Below are 20,730 nucleotides of genomic sequence, written 5' to 3' on the forward strand. Positions count from 1 at the left end.
ACTCCAGAATACCTGAAGCAGCTCTGCATATCTTGCAGATGTATAAAAAATGAAAATGGTGAGTTGGGTGTATACGTGTGCAGATGTGCTCATACATGCACTTAAAAAATTCACAAGATTTTGAGATGAGTTTCAATAACATCACTCATCCAAGAATCTGCTGGATTTCATAACACAAAGGAAACTGATTGCGCTGGAGAGATCTGGCTATTAATTATTTGGTTATATCTTCATATGTTTCATTCTTGATTTACCCAACAGCCCTCTTACGAACATTGAAAATGAGATGCATAGAATGACATTTTACATTGTAAGTTGAATCTAGTGGTCTTGGTGTTGGATTTAAAGAACCTTCCTACTGATTTACATTTAATTTTGTCTACGTTTTAGAGTATCTGTAACAAACTGGACATTTTCCCTGTTTACATTAGGATGACCCAGATGGATCAGAAGCAATACAACTGAACTGGAGGTGTAAACATAAGCAACCAAATAGCACACCCTTCCTAACTGATGTCTCTTCTCCCAGTTGTGAGCAGGGCTGCATTCTCTCCCACTTAAATGCAGTGTCTCACAATTTCCTCATTTCAAAAAGTGCTTCCTTGCAGAGCTTGGAAAAGTTAGTTTTGGATTTACAGCTAATAATCTCCCAGCCAACAAGCACTTCCAAACTTTTGTTAAGTTCTGCTTCTGGGCAACATGATGATGTTGAAACTGGTTACCAGTTATCAGTTCCTCGGTTTTGTGAAAGTTTGAAAAGGGAGCTAAGTCAGGTAACAAAATAAGAATCTAGTGTTTATTTAACCCTACATCCTCAGAAAGGCTTTATGCTAGTACATAGCTAGTAAACAATAATCAGAATAGAAACAAGAAACTTGTTTTCCCCCACAAAGACATTTCTACTTTTCAAAGTATTGTGTTCAAATGTTTACCATCTAGAGTATTTTTTTCAGACGTAAATATTTCAGCACTATTTTTCAGGGGAAGCACAAACAAAGAAAAATTGTAATTTCAGTAGTCATTGAAAACTGTACTAAAACTGTTGAGTATAAATATTACTGCTACAATGGCTAGAATCCTACTGCTGATTGACATTTGTGTAGGAGAAATTGTGTCATTTTGGTAGCAAATTTGCACCTACTAGCAAGGTGCTGGTTGCATTCCTCAAGACGGGCATCCAGGAACACAATGAGCACCTTGTTAGTGAGTGGCAATTTGCTGTCAAGACTTAGCAATATCCCTTTAGACATAACCAGGCTATTTTTAAATTTAGAAAGTACCGTAACCTAATATCATAGTGAGAATGAAATTGCTCTGTGAGGTGTTACAAGTCATGTTCTTTAGTTATTTTTCAAAGTTATAAGGACATTTTAGAAGCATTCTGACAGAAAAATTCTCACAATTTACACCATTTTTTGCAACCTATGGGTTGTGTATTTTCAAGTATTATATAGAAAAATGAAAAGAAATGGAAAACAGAACGGATAGTCTTTATATCATAAAGAGTCATGATGTTACTGGCTGGATAAGAACTACAGAACTCTAACACTGACAATGAAGAAATTGAAATAGAGATGTTGGTATACCTCGGTTCAATCATCAATCCAACTACAGCCAAGAAATCAGGAGAAGACTGAGATCAGGAAGGGCAGCAAAAAATTAAACCAGAAAAGATGATCCACCTTAAAAATGTGTCGCTAGAGGAGACCAAGTCCAGGATCATCCACGCTCTTGTATTTCGGATCACCATGCGTGGGTGTGAAAGCTGGACAGTAAAGAAAGCTAACAGGAAAAAAATTGATTTGTTTGAAATGTGGTGCTGGGGGAGAGCTTTGGAGACACCCTGGATTGACAGAACGACGAAGGAGGTGGTTCTAGATCAAAAGAACCCTGAACTATTTCTGGAGGCAAAAATGATGAAGTTGAGGATGTCCTACTTTGGGCAATGCTGAGAAAGGATGAAGGCAGCAGGAAAAGAGGAAGACTAAAATTGAGTCGGATTGGCTCCCTAAAGGAAGCCACAGGCTTGGGTCTGCAAGAGCTGAGCACAGCTGTTGAAGACATTTGGGAGATCACTCCTTCTTTGGGCTGCCATAAGCTGGGGCGACTTGATGGCACAGAACAACAACAATAAAGGTGTGGACCTCCTAAATACTGTCAGAAGTTTATCCAGCTCTTGTGCTTTTGGCCTCAAGAGCACGTGTGGCTTTTTGCCAAAAGACATTCGAGCACAGAGTTTCTCCACCAGAATAATGTGCTTATTCTCAGAGCTCCAGACATCATGAAGATTCTGGGAGATGTAGTCCCAAAAACTAACATTTCCACACACCGCTTGTTCCAAATCCAATTGCATTAGCACAATGCTCCCAGCTTGGACACTTACCAACCCTCACCCTTGCCACAGACACTCCGGCTGAAGGTGCTCGACCCCGGCCTTCTTGGCACAGAGAAGATTCGAACTCCTGGTTATACCAGCTGTACCACCCCCAGCCTCACCCCCAATTACTGCTCCTGCTATTTCGATGGGCAACGAATCAACCCCCAGCGGGCGACTGGCGATCTCTTTCGGTCAAGAGATGGCAAAGAGGTTCGTATATCGGCCGAACTACTGGGCGGGCGTTCGCACGGCGTAGCCCAGCAGCTCGAGTTGGCGCCTTCCTCGGCGGTCCCGGTTCCCGGGGGGGGGGTTGGTCAGAGGCGGTCTTCTCGCTTTCCCCGTTGATCCGGTTCCTCCTCGCTAGGTGCCGAAATCCCGGCGGTGCCCCCCGCCCCCCCCTGCCCGCCTTCCTCCCGCGTCTGCCTCCCAAGTTCCCCCCTCTGGGCCGGGGCGGGGCGGAGGCGGCGGCGGCCGGCCAGGAGGAATCCGAAGCCCGCTCCTCCACCCTAAGGACCGGGGGGGGGGATGGGTGGATGGATGGATGCAGGAGGGGGCGCGACCGTAATCGGACCGGCGTGAGAACTCCCCTTGGGAGCCGAGGCGCCGACTGCTGAGACTGAGGGGCGGCAGGGTCTGGCCGCTTCGGACCCGAGGGAGAACAGCCGGGCTCGGAGGCGCCCCCCCCCCGGGCCACGTGCGGGCGAAGGAGCGGCCGCCGGGCCCGAGAGGCTTCTCCTCCTGGAGCTACGCCGGGGGGGGGGAGGAGGAGGAAGAGGAGGAGGAGGAAGAAGAAGAGGAAGAGGAGAGGCGGCTTTGTGATGGGAAGGCATTCCTGGGACCGAGTCGCCTTCTTCGCAGGCAGCCTTCGAAACAAGAATTTGGGCTTGGCGACAGGGAGGGTCCTGCCGGACCTGGAAAACTCCACAAACTCGCGTCTTCTCCCCACCCGCCCCGCTGCCCTTGCTGCTCTCGTAAGTCGTGCGTATGTGTATTTGCGTGTCGGAATCGGGGAAAAAAAGTGCGGGCAGCGGGAGGGGACGAACGCGCGGCGGGGATCTCGGACCTGTTAAATGGGAGGAATTGGTGGCTGGGCGGTGGCGATCCACAAGCCCCTTGACTAACGTGTTTTGTAACATGGTATCGCGTGGGACGTGGTGGGGCTGCGGGTTAAACCGCAGAAGAATCTGTGCTGCGAGGTCAGAAGACCTGCAGTTGTAAGATCGAATCCACGCGAGGGAGGGAGGAGACGGGGATGAGCACCCCGTGCCCTGGAGTGTGGGACCCAAGTGGACTAAATGTCAAGGCGAACCTTTACCTTGACCATCGCCTTGAAAACTCAGTTCAGAGTAACGTGACAGTGGTTGGCGTGCTGCTTTGAGAAGCTGGAACAAGAAAAAGCACGCGCATGTTTGGGTGTATGCCCACATCTGGGGATCAAAAGGAGAGCAAGAGTCGGGGTGATCGGGACCAAGGGAGCCATCGCTAGAATTAAAAACAGTCACGTTTGAGGGCAAAGGAGCTGCATCTCTGGTGGAACCAAGTAATCGAGTTCGATTCTGGACTTTGCTCCTGTTCTGCCAGAGGACACCCCCCCCCCCAGCATCTAAGCACTGGATGCCCCGGGCGGGCCCCTAGCAGGATTGTAAAAGGAAGCCAGGCTAAGAAATAAGAAATCACCTTGAGCCCCCTTTTGGAAAGATAAGGTAAAGGTATCAAAGTAAGAAAGAAAACGGAAACCCAGAACAACTTGTCAAAAATTATTTTCTTGTAGGTAAAGATGTACATACATGAGCTTCTCAGCAATAAACTGAACTGAGAGATGAGGCTGTAGAAGGTGTCGTAGAAGAAGGAAACAAGCAGGCAAATAATAGGGTCCTGTGTTGACTTTAAGTTTAAAGACGGATCATTAATTTTTATGGACTAACGGAGCTTGTATTTGATCAAATGGGTTCCAGCTGTTCATAAAAGGATATATGGCAGTAAATTGGTTAGGCACTGGTTCTTGACTTTGAGGCCACAGACAAATAGTTGTTCTCTAATATTTTATCTATGGAAGGCTGGTGAAGGAGATCTTTCCAAATACTTTATGCCTCCAAAATCAATACTTTCTCCATATTCATTACCGGTTACTTCCCCTGCCACACATTCAAGGATTACATTCCTCTGGTCTTTCAAATACTGTAAATGGAATTGTAGCTTAGTTCCTTCCTTTGTAGATTCAGGCCAATGCAGATGGAGTTCTTAGTTGTTGCAGATTCCTCCTCTTGTGTAATTAATTCCATGAACAGCAGTGGCATTTTCATATTTACTTGCTGGAGTTTTGACAGATTTTTGATGCCTTTTATCTTTATTTTGGGGATGTCTCAGTCTAAGTCAGATTTTCATCATACATTTCTCCTCCTTAGGAACCTACAGTGTGCATGTGTGCATGCATGCATGTATCCAGTATTCTCTCTTATCTCTGCACATTCATTATCCTTGCTTGGATATACAGTTGTTGGCTGCCTTAAATGAATCCATCTTCCTGTCTGCCTTTGCTTGCTATCTTTTGTTGGTGGAACTCTTTCTTCCAGGATCACTACAGGAGTGCTTCTTTGCCCACCAAACTGCTTGTCAAAAACTGCCTTTTCTGGAAAACTTTTGTCTTTAAGCCTTTCATTCTCTTTATGTACTGAAATTGTTCACACAGGGCTTTGAACCAATACAACTGCAGAAAGTAGAGGAGGCATTGTGTGTGCCATCTGATCCTAACTCAAAGCAAAAGGATTGCCGGAAAATAGGTTTTGAGCCAGCTTTGAAAACTTCAGCACCTGAGAGTCTTGATCAGGGATGCTCAATGTGTGGCTGTTGGACCACATGCTTGTTAACCTGATCCTATTTTAGGGTACAGTTGTACATTGGACAAAAGGTGTGTGGGCATATGGATTGAACTGGCCTATAGATATATGGGCTATGGATTTGATTACTGACCCGGAAACCTCCTGTTTAGAACCTACCTAGATTCTAAAATATTCCTTGTTATTCTTGCCTTGATCCCCCTCTGTCTTCCTCTACATGTTTATGTGTAGGGAATTGAATGTGTATGTTTTATTTTAGTTATATTCCTTCTTTCATAAAAGTCCCAGGAGGGGTAATAAGATTAAACAATAACATACCCATAGTAATACTGGAACAATAAGATACAGCAGAGCTAACAAAAGAGCAGAGAAAAGCAAAAACACAGCAGAGATCCAGTCATTTTAACTGATGGCCAATTCATGGAAAGTCTTGGCTTTGGGCCAAACTGCTGATAAAAATTGTTTTTGCATTTACATTATTGGTGCTGTATAAAATTTTTGCAGATCTTTGTCCATTATTGTCTCAGTCTCATCATGTAGCCAAATAATATAGTCTTTACATTATTTCTTCCCATCTAGCAAGTCCCTAAGAGATGTTCCTACTTGCTAGCAGTAGTGGTTAAAACACTGGATTTGAACCAGAGGCAGATGCAAGTTAAAATCCCTGCTCAACCTGAGTGACTATGACTCTCTCCCTCCCCCCCCCCCCACTACTACAACATTTTTTGAAAGGAATCCATTACTTTTTTAGAGACAAAAAGATGACTGGTCTTATGAGACTAAATAAATGTGCTGGGTGTAATTGCACTGCCTTTTAACAATTTTTAAAATACAATCTAGAATACTTAGTTGTAAAAACAATGAGAAGTGTTATTAACTCCATTTGAATAGGTATCCTTGTTTCTACACTCAAGTATCACCTGGAGAGAACTTTAGCACCTCAAAAACACCTGTTTCCAAAACAATGTGAACAATTAATTTCAGCATCTTTCAATTTCAAAGTTAAATTCCAAGCTGAAAGTGGAATATGTTTGGAATGTGACATGCTTGTCCATAAGCTGGTGTTTTGAGGTTAATCTTCCTTGACTCCACACCCTTTAGACATTATTGGGCTACAACTCCCATTATTCCCATCCTGCATTGCCATTGGATAAGAGGTATTGCAGTCCGTTGCCTCGGGGAAAATGTCACTTTGGGGAAAGCTGGTTTAGCCAGAGTGTCCTTATAAAATGGGACTCAGCTTCTAGAACTGCAAAACAGGGCCCTTTTGTGCATCTTTCTACCCACCAATCCACATACATTTCTTATTTCTAGTCAGAGCACAGACATAAACATTGCTGCATACATATGGCAAGTAATGAACAGATGCACTGGCCTAATTCAAATGAAAAAGAATCTGCATGAGAAAAAGAAAATAATCATTATCACAACATGAAGTTCTTGTACTTCCTGTTCTTCTAGCAAAGGTTTGGCATCATAATGCCTTTTCCTCATTTGGATGAGGCAGTTTTAAAGAATGATGTTGAGTTTTGTATAAAACCACTTTCTAAGGTTTTTCAGCTAATAACTGGACTTCACCTACCTGGACCTCTTTCCTCATTCATTGTACTTTGAATGATCAATTGCAACAATCTGCACTTTTTGTTTCTCATAACATGAACAAAATATTCTGGTTTTCTGCGTTCCAAGCGGTTCATGATTTCTTAGGTTTTATTCACTTGCCTTTATGTAGCAGCTCCCAAGCTTTCCGGCATCATGCCTCCCTTTCCAAGCCCCTTTAAGATTAAAAATAATATTCAGCTCCTAGTTTCGGATTTAAGACTAGATGAAAATGTCACTTGCCTAATAGGAAAAAAGTAAATAGAAATAGTAAATTTAATGTGAAGAATGATGAAATGTTCAGTCCTTGCAATATTTCTGTGGCCCTTCCCAGGAGATGCACCCCTTTATGCCTCAGTTTGAGAGTCAATGACTTTCTGTTTCTTAGCTGATCAGTTCCTTAACCTAACAAATTCTTCAAATTCTGCAGTTGATCAGCATTCAAATGCTTCTGCTTTTTAAACAACTTAATAGGGTTTTCGAGGTAAGTGAGGTATTTAAATTCTAAACACCCCTTCCCAGTGATTTCTCGTGGCAGAGCCAGGGAATCAAATCCAGATCTCCTGAGTACACTATACCAGTGGTCCCCAACCTTGGGCCTCCAGATGTTCTTGGACTTCAACTCCCAGAAATCCTGACCAGCAGAGATGGTGGTGGAGACTTCTGGGAGTTGTAGTCCAAGAACATCTGGAGGCCCAAGGTTGGGGACCACCGCACTACACCACACTGGGTAGCCCTTTTTATAATGTAATGTAATGTAATGTAATATAATATATATTTAAATCCATGATTTTATGCTGCACAATAGAACTGAGAATACATAGTACATTACTGTATAACAGACATCCACAAAGCCATTCAAGCTTTTTTGTGTAATTATACTCTTCACCTTAAAAAAGCTGTTACAGGCCGTCTCTGTTCTGACTGGCTATGCTTCTACCATTCCTACATTGACACCAAACTGAAACAGTGTCCCCCAAAATAGCTGTGTGATCCATTCACGCAAACAAATTTCTGTATTAGGTACCTTAATTGCAATACTAAATAGCTACGACTAAGGCAAACATTTGACCTCTACCAAACTTTAGACCAGGCAGGTAATATAAAGCTTGGGTTTTAAGAGAATATCCAACTTCAAATTCTGCTTAAATTTCATGTTTTTACCATCTTTGCCTGTTGAAGCATTCTGCAGAACTCTAAAGTCTGCTTTATGTGTGCCTTTTTAGGTAAAGGTAAAGGTTCCCCTTGACATTTTTAGTCCAGTCATGTCCGACTCTAGGGGGCGGCGCTCATCCTGCTTTTCAAGCCATAGAGCCAGCGCTTGTCTGAAGACAGTTTCCGTTGTCATGTGGCCAGCGTGACTAGGGAACGCCGTTTTACCTTCCCACCAAGGTGGTCCCTATTTATCTACTTGCATTTGCCTGCTTTCGAACTGCTAGGTTGGCAAGGAGCTGGGACAAAGTGACGGGCGCTCACTCCGTTGCGTGGATTCGATCTTACGACTTCTGGTCTTCTGACCCTGCAGCACAGGCTTCTGTGGTTTAGCCTTTAGTGCCACCATGTCCCAAGTGCCCTTTTAGTGACCCACAATTTTCCAATAACTAATTAGTCCAAGATATTGTTGGACTTCTAATTCCCATCCACTCTATTCAGTTTTGAGGCATGAGGGGACTTGCAATTCCACCACATCCAGTGGACCACGTCTACTCAATTCCTCCTCTATGCTCTGAGTTTGCAGTCACGCTGGCAATAGGAACTGCATTTAAATCTATTTAGAGTTTATTATTTACATGATGCATGGACAAAATCAATTAATAGGGGCTGCCAATGAATTTTCCAGCTGGCTGGCACCTCATTTCTAAAATTGATCCAATTGAATACAGTTTTGTGGGTGTGGATGCTGCTGTCATTTTAGTTGTTGCCTATATAGATTTTGGGTGGCAGGGGCACCATCATTTTTCCTTTTATGATTTTTGAAAAATTATTTCTTAAATTTTTTGCTGCATCACTTCATCACTACATTCAGCATTACAATCACCTACCTCATTCTCTAAATTTTGGCTGACGAAGGAGCCGGCAGAGCAGCGAAAGACCACTGGGCACAGAAAAATTGCACCCGGACACAGAGGACGGGCCACATGTCAGAAGCACTCCCCTGCAAAGGGGCTCAAAGCCTCTTCCCCCCCCTTCTCATGTTTTTCCCATGATTAATCAGCCAGAGTCGTCCTCTCTGGTGTTTTCTGCCATGGTTTCTAGCGACTATTATGACACCAAGTGGCACCTCTTAGACATTTGATTTATAGATGTGTCACTTTTTTTTAAAAAAAGAATCAAAACCTTTAAGAACAGCATGCATCTAAAACAGAAAGAAAATGAGTTGATTTCAGCAGTGTAGACAACATCATTCATTTAAATCACCAGAAATGAATTGATTTTCATTCAGTACATGTTAACATGATGACTATTTTAAATACCAAGTAACCTGAACTTGATTTTTTAAAAAGTCTGAACAGAAATCGATTCAAATTGCCAATGTGACCACAGCCTAAGAGGATACTATTGATCCCAGTCTTGCTTCCTGATATTTTTTTTAAAACCGGTAATGCTGGAAATTACCTGAGATCTCATGGATGCAAAACCTCTGCTGTCCCATTAAAATTTAGCTCTTTTTTCTTGGCTTTGCCATGACAGACATCACTAGAACCATACACTGGTTCCACTAAAATCTTTTTCCGTTAAGAAAAAATACAAGTGAAAAGTTTTTGTGGGAACACAACATTCACATCTGTTTTGTGAGAAAAATTAAGAGAAGGAGCTGACCAGGAAAGAATCTGATCTATAGCAGATGGAAATCCACAGCATTATTCACTAAGCTTTTTGGATTTTCCAAGCCGGCATAATTTACTCATGAGTATTTATCTCTCCAGAAAAGCAAATCATGACAATCAATGCTTGGCATTTGTAGCTTGGCTTTCTCCTTGGTCTTGTTTTGAAAACACTGCCAGGACTGAAAGCCAACACTAGGCTGCCCCCTAATGTTAAAATCCCATCCAAACACAGAGCGGAAGATCAAGAATTAAGGGTTAACACAGATTATGAACTTCCTTAGGAAGCTTTGTTTGTTTATCTTTGAGTGAGGTTTCTCAGCTTCAAAAGTTGGAAATTAGTTGGCTTCATATAGGATTCATTTCCTCTTTGGCTGCTAAGTTATGGGAGCTTTGGAGAGAAGCATTTTATCTGCTTTGAATATCAAAGTTGAGAGCTCTCTTGGTTCTGCCTTCAGTTGTACTTGCATTAGATCAACTGAAATCAGTGAGACTTTGAAACCAGATGGTTTTTGAAATTAATCTCTATCCAACCCAGGGAAAATTGAGATTGGGCCCTATGCCAAGAAATCAGCAATCTAGATTCCCCCACATTTCAAGTGATATCCCCACAATATGGGACTGACTTTTAATTGTTTGATGGTTTATAAAAATTAATACTGCATACAGCAAGTCAGCGGTGCAGTAACAACTAGCAAAATGAAGAGAATCACATTTAGAGACATATTTGAAAATGTAATGTGAGTACTGTATTATAACATGCTGAAGAGGGGGGAAATGGTAAAATGAACAAATATCATTCCAAATTTCATATACATAATTTGGAATTATACTTGCTCAATTACAGTACTTTAAAAAATATTTCTCTCTAACCTATACTAGAGAAAGCAATGAAGTGACTTTGTTCTCTCTTCTTCCTTTTGAATTGTGCCTTTACTGCTTCTTCTTTATTTTTTTAAATAAAAATAATAAAAATAAAAATAAAAATAATAATAATAATAATAATAATAATAATAATAATAATAATAATAATAATAATAATAATAATAATAATAATAATAATAATAATAATAATAATAATAATAATAATAATAATAATAATAATAATGTGCCGTCAAAGCAATTCTGAGTTACAGTGTCCCTTTTTCTAGGTAGAGAGTACTCACAAGGGGTTTACCATTCTGTTCTCCTGGGGACATCCTGAGACTGTGCAGCTTGCCCAAGGCCACATAGGCTACTGCTTCTGGAATGCACAATGGAGAACTGAATTCCCAGCCTCTATCTCCATAGCCAGATGCCGAAACCACTGAGCTATCCAGCCAGCTTAATTTATAATGTCTTCTCAAAGGCTTTCACGGCCGGGATCTGATGGTTGTTGTAGGTTTTTCAGGCTGTTTGGTCATGTTCTGGAACACGGCCAAATAGCCTGAAAATTTTACAACATTAATTTATAATGTTGTCATATATGCCAGTATTGCCCTTTTATGGAAGTTCTCATCATTCTTGAAAACGTGCAGTATAGAAGAGGGGAAATTATTTCTCAGTACTTGTCAGGATAGTATGCTTAAATCTTTCTTGTAGAATTCTCTTTTTAAAAAATCAGTCCATCAGAATCTGGATAATAATGATAGACTCTCGAGTTGAGACGCTTGCACAATCCGGGGCCAATTTGTACCACATGTTGACAGAAATAGAACCATTGCTTGGCTTTCTACTCTTACCAAAATAGCTAGACTATGACTGTTCTTCCTGGCTGCTTCTTGAATTGCGTTCACTCACCTCTCAACCCTCTTGCGTAGCTTGGATAATATTTGACTAACTCAGTGGAAACCAGGACAGTGGCCTGAAGGTCTGGGAAAAAAAATCATTTAACTGGAGCTCTTTAACCCTGTGGAAATTCAGATACAACATTTTCCCCATATATGTACATATGTAAAACAAAAATGTCTACAAGGAATGAATGTAAAGAACATTACCACCAATAACCATGGCACTAGATTACAAAGAAAAAATCTGCACTATTTTCAGAAGTGAAACTGTTTTGATGAATAAGGCAAAGCAATAATCAGGGTAGGCATTTACGCTTCACCAGAAAGGAGGATATGCATCACCCCCACCTGCCAAAAAAGGACAAAAGGGTACAGACTGGAACACTGCTTTAGACCTGGCCTATGTGTTTCCATGCCTCCAGATGTTTTTTGGATGGCAAGTCCTATAATCCGTCTGGTGTGGTTGCTAGGGCTGATGAATAGAGATAGGCATGATTGGAACTATGAACCCGGGGGGTGGGAGAGAAAAAACATTAACTGGGCTGTTTTGTGGTCCAGTTTGTGCGACCCATTTTGGTGCAACAAAGTGAAGTGTTGAACTTTTTTCCACTTGGTGCTTCATTTTGCTTTGGCAAAATGGATGGCCGTACTTTCCCCTCCCCCATCCCTGGCGCCTCCCTACCTTGTCTTCAAGCTGCCGCCACCGCCACCATCCTGAGAGGCAGCTGGCCTGGTTCCTTGCACAGAAGCCACACCTGTCCTCTGTGCACATGCACCCATCGCTCAGTGGACAGACGGGCATATGCATAGGAGCAGCAGGTCCAGCCCCTGATTGTAAGGTGCATAGAGATAAGCATGTGCGCCTCCTACCCCACCCCCCCGCAACCAAGCACAAGCATTGAAGCAAGCAAATATTTCCTCTGTTTAGACAAACTGCCTGTTATAATTAAGAGCATTTTCTTAGCTTTAAGAATAGCACGAAAAATTTAGTGATTTATGGACAAAGTCTTACTGCCAGTAGTGATGGCTCTCTTCTCCTGAGCTAACATGTGCTGTTTCTTCCTTTAGATCCAGTCAGAAATAATGATGTTGGTCAGCCAAGCTTATCTCCTCTCTGGAGGCCATCTGACTTTGCCATTAAGAATAATAGTGCATCGTTTGCCTGATCATGGACAATTTGGACAAGTTACATTTGGAAAAGGTCTAAGACGTTCATCCATTTGTAGTATCATAAATATTAACTTTGTGTTTTATCAATAAAGGCTGTGTTTGCATTAGCATGTAATCCTAAAGCTAACATACTGTGCATAGTTATTTATTTTTTCAGATCCATAGCTTACGATGTCACAAGGGCTTCCAAAAAAGTCACATGAATTTCCATGGTTCGACGCAGAAGTGAATATTTATCCCCATCCCTAAGGGCTTTCTAATTTAATGGTGCTTAGAAGTGGAAAATAGTTAATTCAAAAGCTATTTAATGCTTTATCAAATTGCATTCCTTCATGATATTCAGTTTTGAATCACTACAAAATCAGTCCAAACCTTTCTGTATGAAGGGAACAATTGTTTTCAGCAGCTGGTATAGTATTCAAATACTATAGTAGCTTTCTTCGCTGTCCCTTTTTTCTTAAACCTCTAAAGATACCAATTAAATTGTTGTTTTGGCTCTGGGCAGCTTCTTGATCAGCATTTCAGACAAGGCAAAGAAAAAACATTTACAAAGTTTATCTAAGTGATGCAGTGCATCAGCGATAGTCTAGCGAAATTAAAAAATAATTGTATGTCCCCTGTCCCTCTGCTAAGGAGCAGGTGAAGTGTTCAGTTTCCCAATCTTTTGAAGTGGCTTGTTTATTAAACTGGAAATTGACAGGATGCTAGAAAATGTAAGACTTTCTTCTTGGTCTATTCCCAGAGATCGCATGTGCTGAAAATGGATCAAACTAGAGCAAACCCACCTACACAAAAAAACTAGAAGCCTCTGACAGTAGCTCAGAAAAGCAGAGGTAGGGATGCTCTGGGGACAGATTGGTTCACTATAGCACACTGTTTGAACACCGGGAAAAAAGAGTGAGCTAACCCATCCCTGCAGTGCAAACAGCAGGACAAATATCTGTCGGACTGAGTCCTAACTTGTGAGAATGCAATGGTTTATATTCATGGTTCTCCCTCAAGGAAAAGGAAACATTTCTAGGATGAGAAATTCATTGGGCTCTGCCACTCCCCTTCAGACCTATGGAAGTGGGTGCAGGGTGAGGCTGATGGGAATTGAAGCCCAGCAACATCTGGAGGGTAAGAAGTTGCCCACATGCATTTTAACCTTTTTTTCTCCCCATCCTGAAAAAAATTTCCACACCCAGTTGCTATTTGGCCCAACATTGCTCCAAGAAGATAGAGAGTTCTTATGAGATTAACTCCAAAATTTGGGTATAGATTAAAGACTTATTTCTCTCATAAAAAATTTACACTCTGGCACTACCTGTCAAGTTAGATCTTCTTAGAAGGGCGAATTAACCAACTAATTTGCAACTAACAAGGGGGTGAAGCAAGGATGCATTCTTGATCCCTCCTTGTTTAACCTTTTTATGAATGATCTAGCTCCTTAGTTAGCAAACATGGATGGTCAACCTCCCAAATTAGGGGTATATTCTGTTCCACTACTACTTTATGTGGATGATGCCGTTATTATCTCACGCACCTGTCCTGGTCCGAAACATTTGATTAATAGATGTGTGGGGTATTTGGACAAAAACAAAATGCAATTGAATTGCAACAAGTCTAAAATACTGTACTAGTTTTTGCTAAGTCCTGGAAATAATTACAGTGGAAACTAAATGGTAACAATATCAAACAGGACAAATATTTCAGGCTTTCTGTGCAGTCCATACTTCGATTTTATTACAACACTGGCAACCGATATGTCTCAGCAGCACTACAAGTTTTTAAATCTAAAATCTCCCCACAAAATCTGTATGGCATCCCAATTTTACAAAATGCCATGGATCGCTCAATCAAACAGCTACAATCCCACTTCTTACATAAGGTATTAGGCCTACCAAAGTGTGTTCTCTACTCGGTACTCTGTCTTGAGACCGGACTATCCATACTGCAAACAATGGCATGGCTGTGAACTTTTCAATTCTGGCTAAAAATGTTTTATAACTCAGACCAAGACAAATTATTATATCAGCTTCTCCAAGATTCTGACCCTCCTTTTGGGTCTATTGCCCTTTAAAAAAAACTGAAATTGATTGGCTCTTTAGGTTCACTATGTCTAGAGCTAGCTTTTCAAACAGTTAAGAGGTGAATTATGGACATCGAGTTTCAGGAATTATGGAGCGCAGCTGATTTGTTCCCCGTTGTCTCTCCACATCCCCTTTAAAATGGGACAACCAGCTGCTTTCCTCATGCTCCTTAAATGTGCACAAAGCCGCAGGGCCCTTTCTCTGGCCAGATGTAACGTCATGCCTGATGCTGTATTGTATGGTCAGTATAACGGAACCCCTTATTCCAAAAGATATTGTCCACATGAGCAGGGTGCTTTGGAAACCCTCACTCACATGTTCTTGCACTGTCCACTTCATCAGGACTGCTGCAAAAAGTACATCACCTCAATATTATTACAGCAGGAGGGTAAAACAGATCTGGACAAGGTCTGTTTTATGTTATCAGTGGAGGTGGTTGACATTATGGAACAAGTAGCAGTTTTCCTTGAGTCAATTGTTAGGAGGCGAAGCCTTGACCTCGAACAAATGTATATATTTCACGCTCCCTGTGAATCCAGAAATTGCTTGACTATGCCTATTTTATATGCCAGTAAAGGTTTTAATCACTTACAAGAGTTGGTACTTTTTTATTTTTACAGTTTCCCTATTTATTAATTCCTATATCATCCAGTACCTAAAGTTATATTGATATTTATGTTTATATATTTACTGTATGTCTGTGCCACTCAATAGCTGAAGTTCCCTCCGTGCTTCACATAACAGAAATTGAAACCAGAGATATGAAACAGAATAAAACATTTATTTTTATTTTATTTTATTTATTTGATTTATATCCCGCCCATCTGGTCTGGTCGACCACTCTGGACGGCTTCCAATAAGGTGTATACGATAAAACATAGCATGGAAATCTTTTTTAAAAATTAGAAACAGAACCATAAACATGGAGATAGTGTTAGGTACTGGATGATATAGAAATTGATAAATACATGAAGAAACTGTTTTTAAAAATGCAGTGGAAATATCCTTTTTAGAAAATATGAACAATAACACCTTTTTAAAATTTATTTAAAATATTTTACCCCTCCTTTCTCCTAAAAAAGGACCCAAGGCAGCTTACATCATTAAAAAGAAAATATTAAAAGCTAAAAACAGCAACTTATTCAAATATTAACAAGAATTAATAACATTATATACATTAAAACATGAGGCTAAATCTGCCTATTCTTGCACAGACTAACATGGCTACCTCTTCCAAAACTACAATTATATTACATAAGAGCATTACTAAAAACACATTTAGAAACAACAAAATACAACCATCCCATTTAAAAACCTAGTAGCTTTCCTCAGACCAAGCAATAATTGGGAGAGATTTTTGTTGGAACTCAAGCTTGCTGGTGGGAGGACTAATAACAGCCCCAGCACCACACGCTCACAACCATCCCACTCAGCTGCTTTTTAAATAATGAAAACGGATCATGTCAAATGCAGTTGTGCCTTTCATATGTCATCTAGTTGAGCTTTTCTTTTTGAATAAACATGCTTAGGACTCGACTACAGTATGATAGTTGCCTTATGTTCTCATGTATGAATTGGGTATTCTGTGTTAATATGTACCTGACCATTAGCTACTAGAGTCATAGCATTACAAAATATATGGTAATTAATGCTTTGTTAATGCTTTCGTTCTCATCTTGGCTTCTATTTTAACAGTGGCACGCTCACTCCCGGCCTCGAAGTTCTAGTCGAGAGAGCCTGGTTTCGGTAAAGTCTGATAAGTGCACGTAAAGGATTAAGTTCAGAAAGGAAGAGAGAGAAAAAGGTTACAACACAGCTGAGAATGACTCAGTACAACTGGTCTGCACAATGGACTTTCCAGAGCATGTCAAACATGTCTCTCAACAGCAGCGAAATACCAGAGGACTGGGATGAGGGAACTATACTGGGACTAAAAGTTTCTCTTGCCATCATCTTGGCATTCATCACTTTGGCAACAATGCTGTTCAACATGTTTGTAATAATTACAATTATTCTTACCAGAAAGCTCCACACCCCTGCAAATTACCTCATTGGCTCCTTGGCTGCCACAGACCTGTTAGTGTCTGTCCTCGTCATGCCGATCAGCATCGCTTACACCGTCAGCCACATCTGGACCTTTGGCCAGATCATGTGCGATATCTGGTTATCCTCGGACATCACCTGCTGCACAGCTTCCATTCTGCACCTTTGTGTTATTGCCTTGGATAGATACTGGGCCATCACAGATGCTTTGGAGTACACCAAACGCCGGACTGCGAGCCGAGCAGCCCTCATGATAGCCATTGTTTGGGTTATTTCCATTTGTATCTCCATGCCGCCCCTTTTCTGGAGGCAAGCCAAGGCTCATGAGGAACTGGCATCCTGCACCGTGAACACGGATCAAATATCCTACACTGTCTACTCTACCTGTGGCGCCTTCTATATCCCTTCACTGTTGCTCATTATCTTGTACGGTAGGATTTATGTGGCTGCCCGATCTCGGATCCTGAAACCGCCATCCCTCTATGGAAAGCGGTTCGCCACAGCCCACCTCATCACTGGTTCAGCAGGCTCTTCTCTCTGCTCCATTAGCTCAAGCCTTCACGAAGGGCCTTCTCATTCCAGCAGTTTTCCAATGCTGATCAACCATGTCAAAATCAAAGTCAACAATAGTGTCCTAGAGAGGAAACGGATTTCTGCAGCTCGAGAGAGGAAGGCCACAAAAACGCTGGGAATTATTTTAGGGGCATTCATTGTCTGCTGGCTACCATTCTTTGTGGTGTCTTTGTTAATGCCCATCTGTCAGGATGCCTGTTGGACACATCCTGTCCTGTATGACATCTTCACATGGCTAGGTTACTTGAACTCCCTCATCAACCCTGTGATCTACACTGCTTTTAATGAAGACTTCAAGCAGGCGTTTCAGAAAATGATACGATTCAAAAGATGTTCCTAGCCATCTGTTTTTTCCCCCAAAGCATTCAGTATATAAGATTCAGTTTACCTGTGATTCCTGTGCATTCAATGATAAATTGTTGCCCTCATAGTCCCCTGGGCTGTGTTCAGACAATGATATCTCAGTGTATTAAATTAAAATACTAATGAAACTTTGGGCTGCACAAGCAACACTGTGCTTCACAGGAGTGCACAAACAAGATCAGGATTTTTAAAAAAACATTACCTATAGTTTCTTGTTTCCTTCAATAATGGTTAACCACTTCAGCACAAGCCAGTATATGAAACCAAGGTTTGAGATATAGCTTGATGTCCCGTCTCGTTCCACAGCTGTTAATCGCAGTTGTCCGTAGAAATGTGAAAATCTGTCAGTCTCACTTTTGTTGTGCTTCTCAGAATAATGCAAGCATTTCTTGTCCCATCCAACTTGTGTATTAGATTGCAAAACATTTTCCTTTGCAATACAGAAATGTATTGCATTGTTACACACATATTTTCACATTTTCTTCACTGACTACAACATGACCGAGTACATCTTTTAAATATGCACATTTTTAGTACTGTGTATTTTTCAAATGTAAGTGTTGCATTGTGTGCATTTTGTGTGTGTTCATATGCCTTAGAAATGTTTGCGTTTCCAAAGCAATATGTGCTTTTTTCAAGTGTCAGTCTTGGGAGATGAAAAATGTATATTTTCTTATGGACACGTAAACTCCATAAATGTCTTTTCCCATCTGTAGCTGCCCAGGTCAAATGAAATGGGGAATCTGTAGTTTATTTAAAGTTCCAGACTCGTTGGCTCATTGAAGATGGAAGCGAAGGAATCATGACTTAAACAAGTGTTTTGCAGTACATGACTTTTTTGCTGGCCTTTTTTTGGCTCTTTGAGATTATGAATGCCTGTTAAGAGGTGCTGGTATATAAAGTGATCTTGATTATCTGCAAATCAGGAGTTGGCAGGAGAACTGGAACAAATGGCTTGAAATGAATAATGAAGAAGCAGATTCATTATTTACTGGTAGTATGATAACGATATTGTAATTTTTATTTTATTGTAAATTATACAGGAGCAGAAAAGTTTCAGTTCGCAGTCCCCTCCCATGTAGAGCCTGGGGTTGGTAATGACAGTCTAATGCCCAGAGTTTATTTGTGTGTTTTAAGGATTGCAGAACAAGTTGTATGAAGCACTTCGAGCCTTGGAGAAAATTGCCACATAGTTCCTAAATGGTAGTATTGAGTTGGAGCCAGACTTGATAAATCAATGGAACTTCAGGCATCCCCCTCAACATTAAACCTCGCTGAGTGTCACAGGTCTGTTCTAAAGAACAATTTATATTTCTGTGGGTCCCTCGTTGTAGTTACAGCAGTTCTGTGAAATACACAGAACCTGTGGGCAGCACTGGGCTTCCTTAAAATTCCTTTCAGCTCTACTCAGGTCAGGCAATGGGGAGGAATTATGGGAGTTGCTGTTTAAAAAAATATTGAGATGGGCACAGTCCACCAATCCAATGCACGAAATCCACTATGGATAGAAAGAGATGAAAAGGATGTACCACATGCTATCTCTCACAGTTACGTAGTTCTCATCAATATCATCAGTTCTCTTTTAGATCTGGATGTTTGCCAAATGTTTCATGTAATAGGAGAGTGCAGTTTGAAGTGATTTTTCTGCATTTTCTCATGTCAGATGAACTACGATTGAAACCCAATATCTCAGCAAAATAAACAGCATGAGAAATCATTTTAACTATGTGTTTTGTTTCTCATTTCAGTGCCTTTATTCTCACCCCCCCTTATCTGATACTAGAGGTTGGAGCAAATACATTTTCTAAACATCATTTATGACACTTATGTCCTGTATTCACACAGAACTCTCTGTTTTCTCCCACCTGCAATACTAAATGTAAACGGCCCTTCTCTCAGCATTGTTACAGAGACTGAGGCTTCCAGTGCATCTTCACAATCTCTTTTCTCAACAGAGAATACATGGAGAAGTTCTGTGGGACGATGCTATGGGAATTACCTTAAAAGCCTTCCAGGAGCATCTGTGTAGCCACTGCATGAACAGAATTCTGAGCTGGATCAGTCAGATGAGGAATGCTGTGGCCTTCCAGACATTACTGAACGTCAGCTTTAGGCATCCCTAGTTTACTATAATGACGAGAGTTGCATTGCTGATAACGTTGGGAGGGCTACCCATTTTTTTATTCCTCAGATAGGATTTTGTTTTTATCCAGCAAAGCACTTCTTATGTCCAAGCACTGAATGATGGTCTCTCCTCAGTGATCTACAGCTATTGCATATTTAACAGGTGTGGCACCCAGTCAGTCAATTTATTGCCTATGACCTTAGAATATTGTGAAACACAAGGTGCATGTACATGTGTAGAAGACAGAATCTTTGTCAATGAAACTTGTCACAAAGGTGTAATAAAAGTTGTCCAGTTCCCCTCACTATAGAGTAGTGGTTCCCAATCTTGGGTCCCCAGATATTCTTGGACTACAGCTCCTGGAAATCCTGGCCAGCACAGCTAGTGGTGAAGGCTTCTGGGAATTTTAGTCCAAGGTTGGGAACAACTGCTATAGTTTAATGCTTGTTATGTTATCGTGTTTCTTTTTATGTGTGACACAGGAGTGAGCTATTTGTCCCTCCAGATGTTGGACTGCAACTCCCATCATGCCTCACCACTGGCTATGCTGACTGGACCTGATGGGAGTTGTAGCCCAGAAAGGCCTGGAGGACATCAACTGTTAATCCTTAGTGTAATATAATACAATATTTATTTTAAAAGTTGTACATATGGAAATAATCTTTTCATACCATTAAGTATACAAGAGTTTTGTCTTTTTAAGCATTTGGGACACAAACTCATTTCAGCTCAAAGTTCCATCTGGGTAACCATGTTATTCTGTTGCAGCTAAAGAACTTTGTAATTCCCTAAGACTAAGTATTAATTGGCACAAGTATTTGGACTTGAAAAAATGGACTGCATTCCAAAAAGCTTGTACGCCAAGTAAAATTTGTTTTTAAGGAATCTTTATTGTTAAATCAAAATCATTTCCATGTTGGTCAGTGCAATAATTATTATTTTGTAATTATGTAGTAATTATCTTGCGTCAAGAGATG

The 20,730-nt window shown here is 41.0% G+C and overlaps 1 protein-coding gene across 2 annotated transcripts; it reads left to right on the forward strand.

Annotated features, from left to right (window-relative positions):
- Positions 1-3,149: 3,149 nt before the first annotated feature.
- HTR1D (5-hydroxytryptamine receptor 1D) lies at positions 3,150-19,351 on the forward strand. Of its 2 annotated transcripts, none has more exons than XM_078380232.1 (3): positions 3,150-3,348; positions 12,476-12,608; positions 16,345-19,351. In XM_078380232.1, exon 3 carries the CDS (start codon positions 16,472-16,474, stop codon positions 17,603-17,605), a length of 1,134 nt encoding a protein of 377 aa, XP_078236358.1. In that variant the 5' UTR covers positions 3,150-3,348; positions 12,476-12,608; positions 16,345-16,471; the 3' UTR covers positions 17,606-19,351. The 2 variants fall into 2 exon arrangements, 1 of the variants encoding a protein (XP_078236358.1); XR_013538476.1 differs by lacking the exon at positions 16,345-19,351 and adding an exon at positions 4,149-4,237 and having other exon boundaries at positions 3,217-3,348; positions 12,476-12,692.
- Positions 19,352-20,730: the final 1,379 nt, after the last annotated feature.

This window comes from Pogona vitticeps, chromosome 9 (genome assembly GCF_051106095.1).
Source record: "Pogona vitticeps strain Pit_001003342236 chromosome 9, PviZW2.1, whole genome shotgun sequence".
Lineage (NCBI taxonomy): Eukaryota > Metazoa > Chordata > Lepidosauria > Squamata > Agamidae > Pogona > Pogona vitticeps.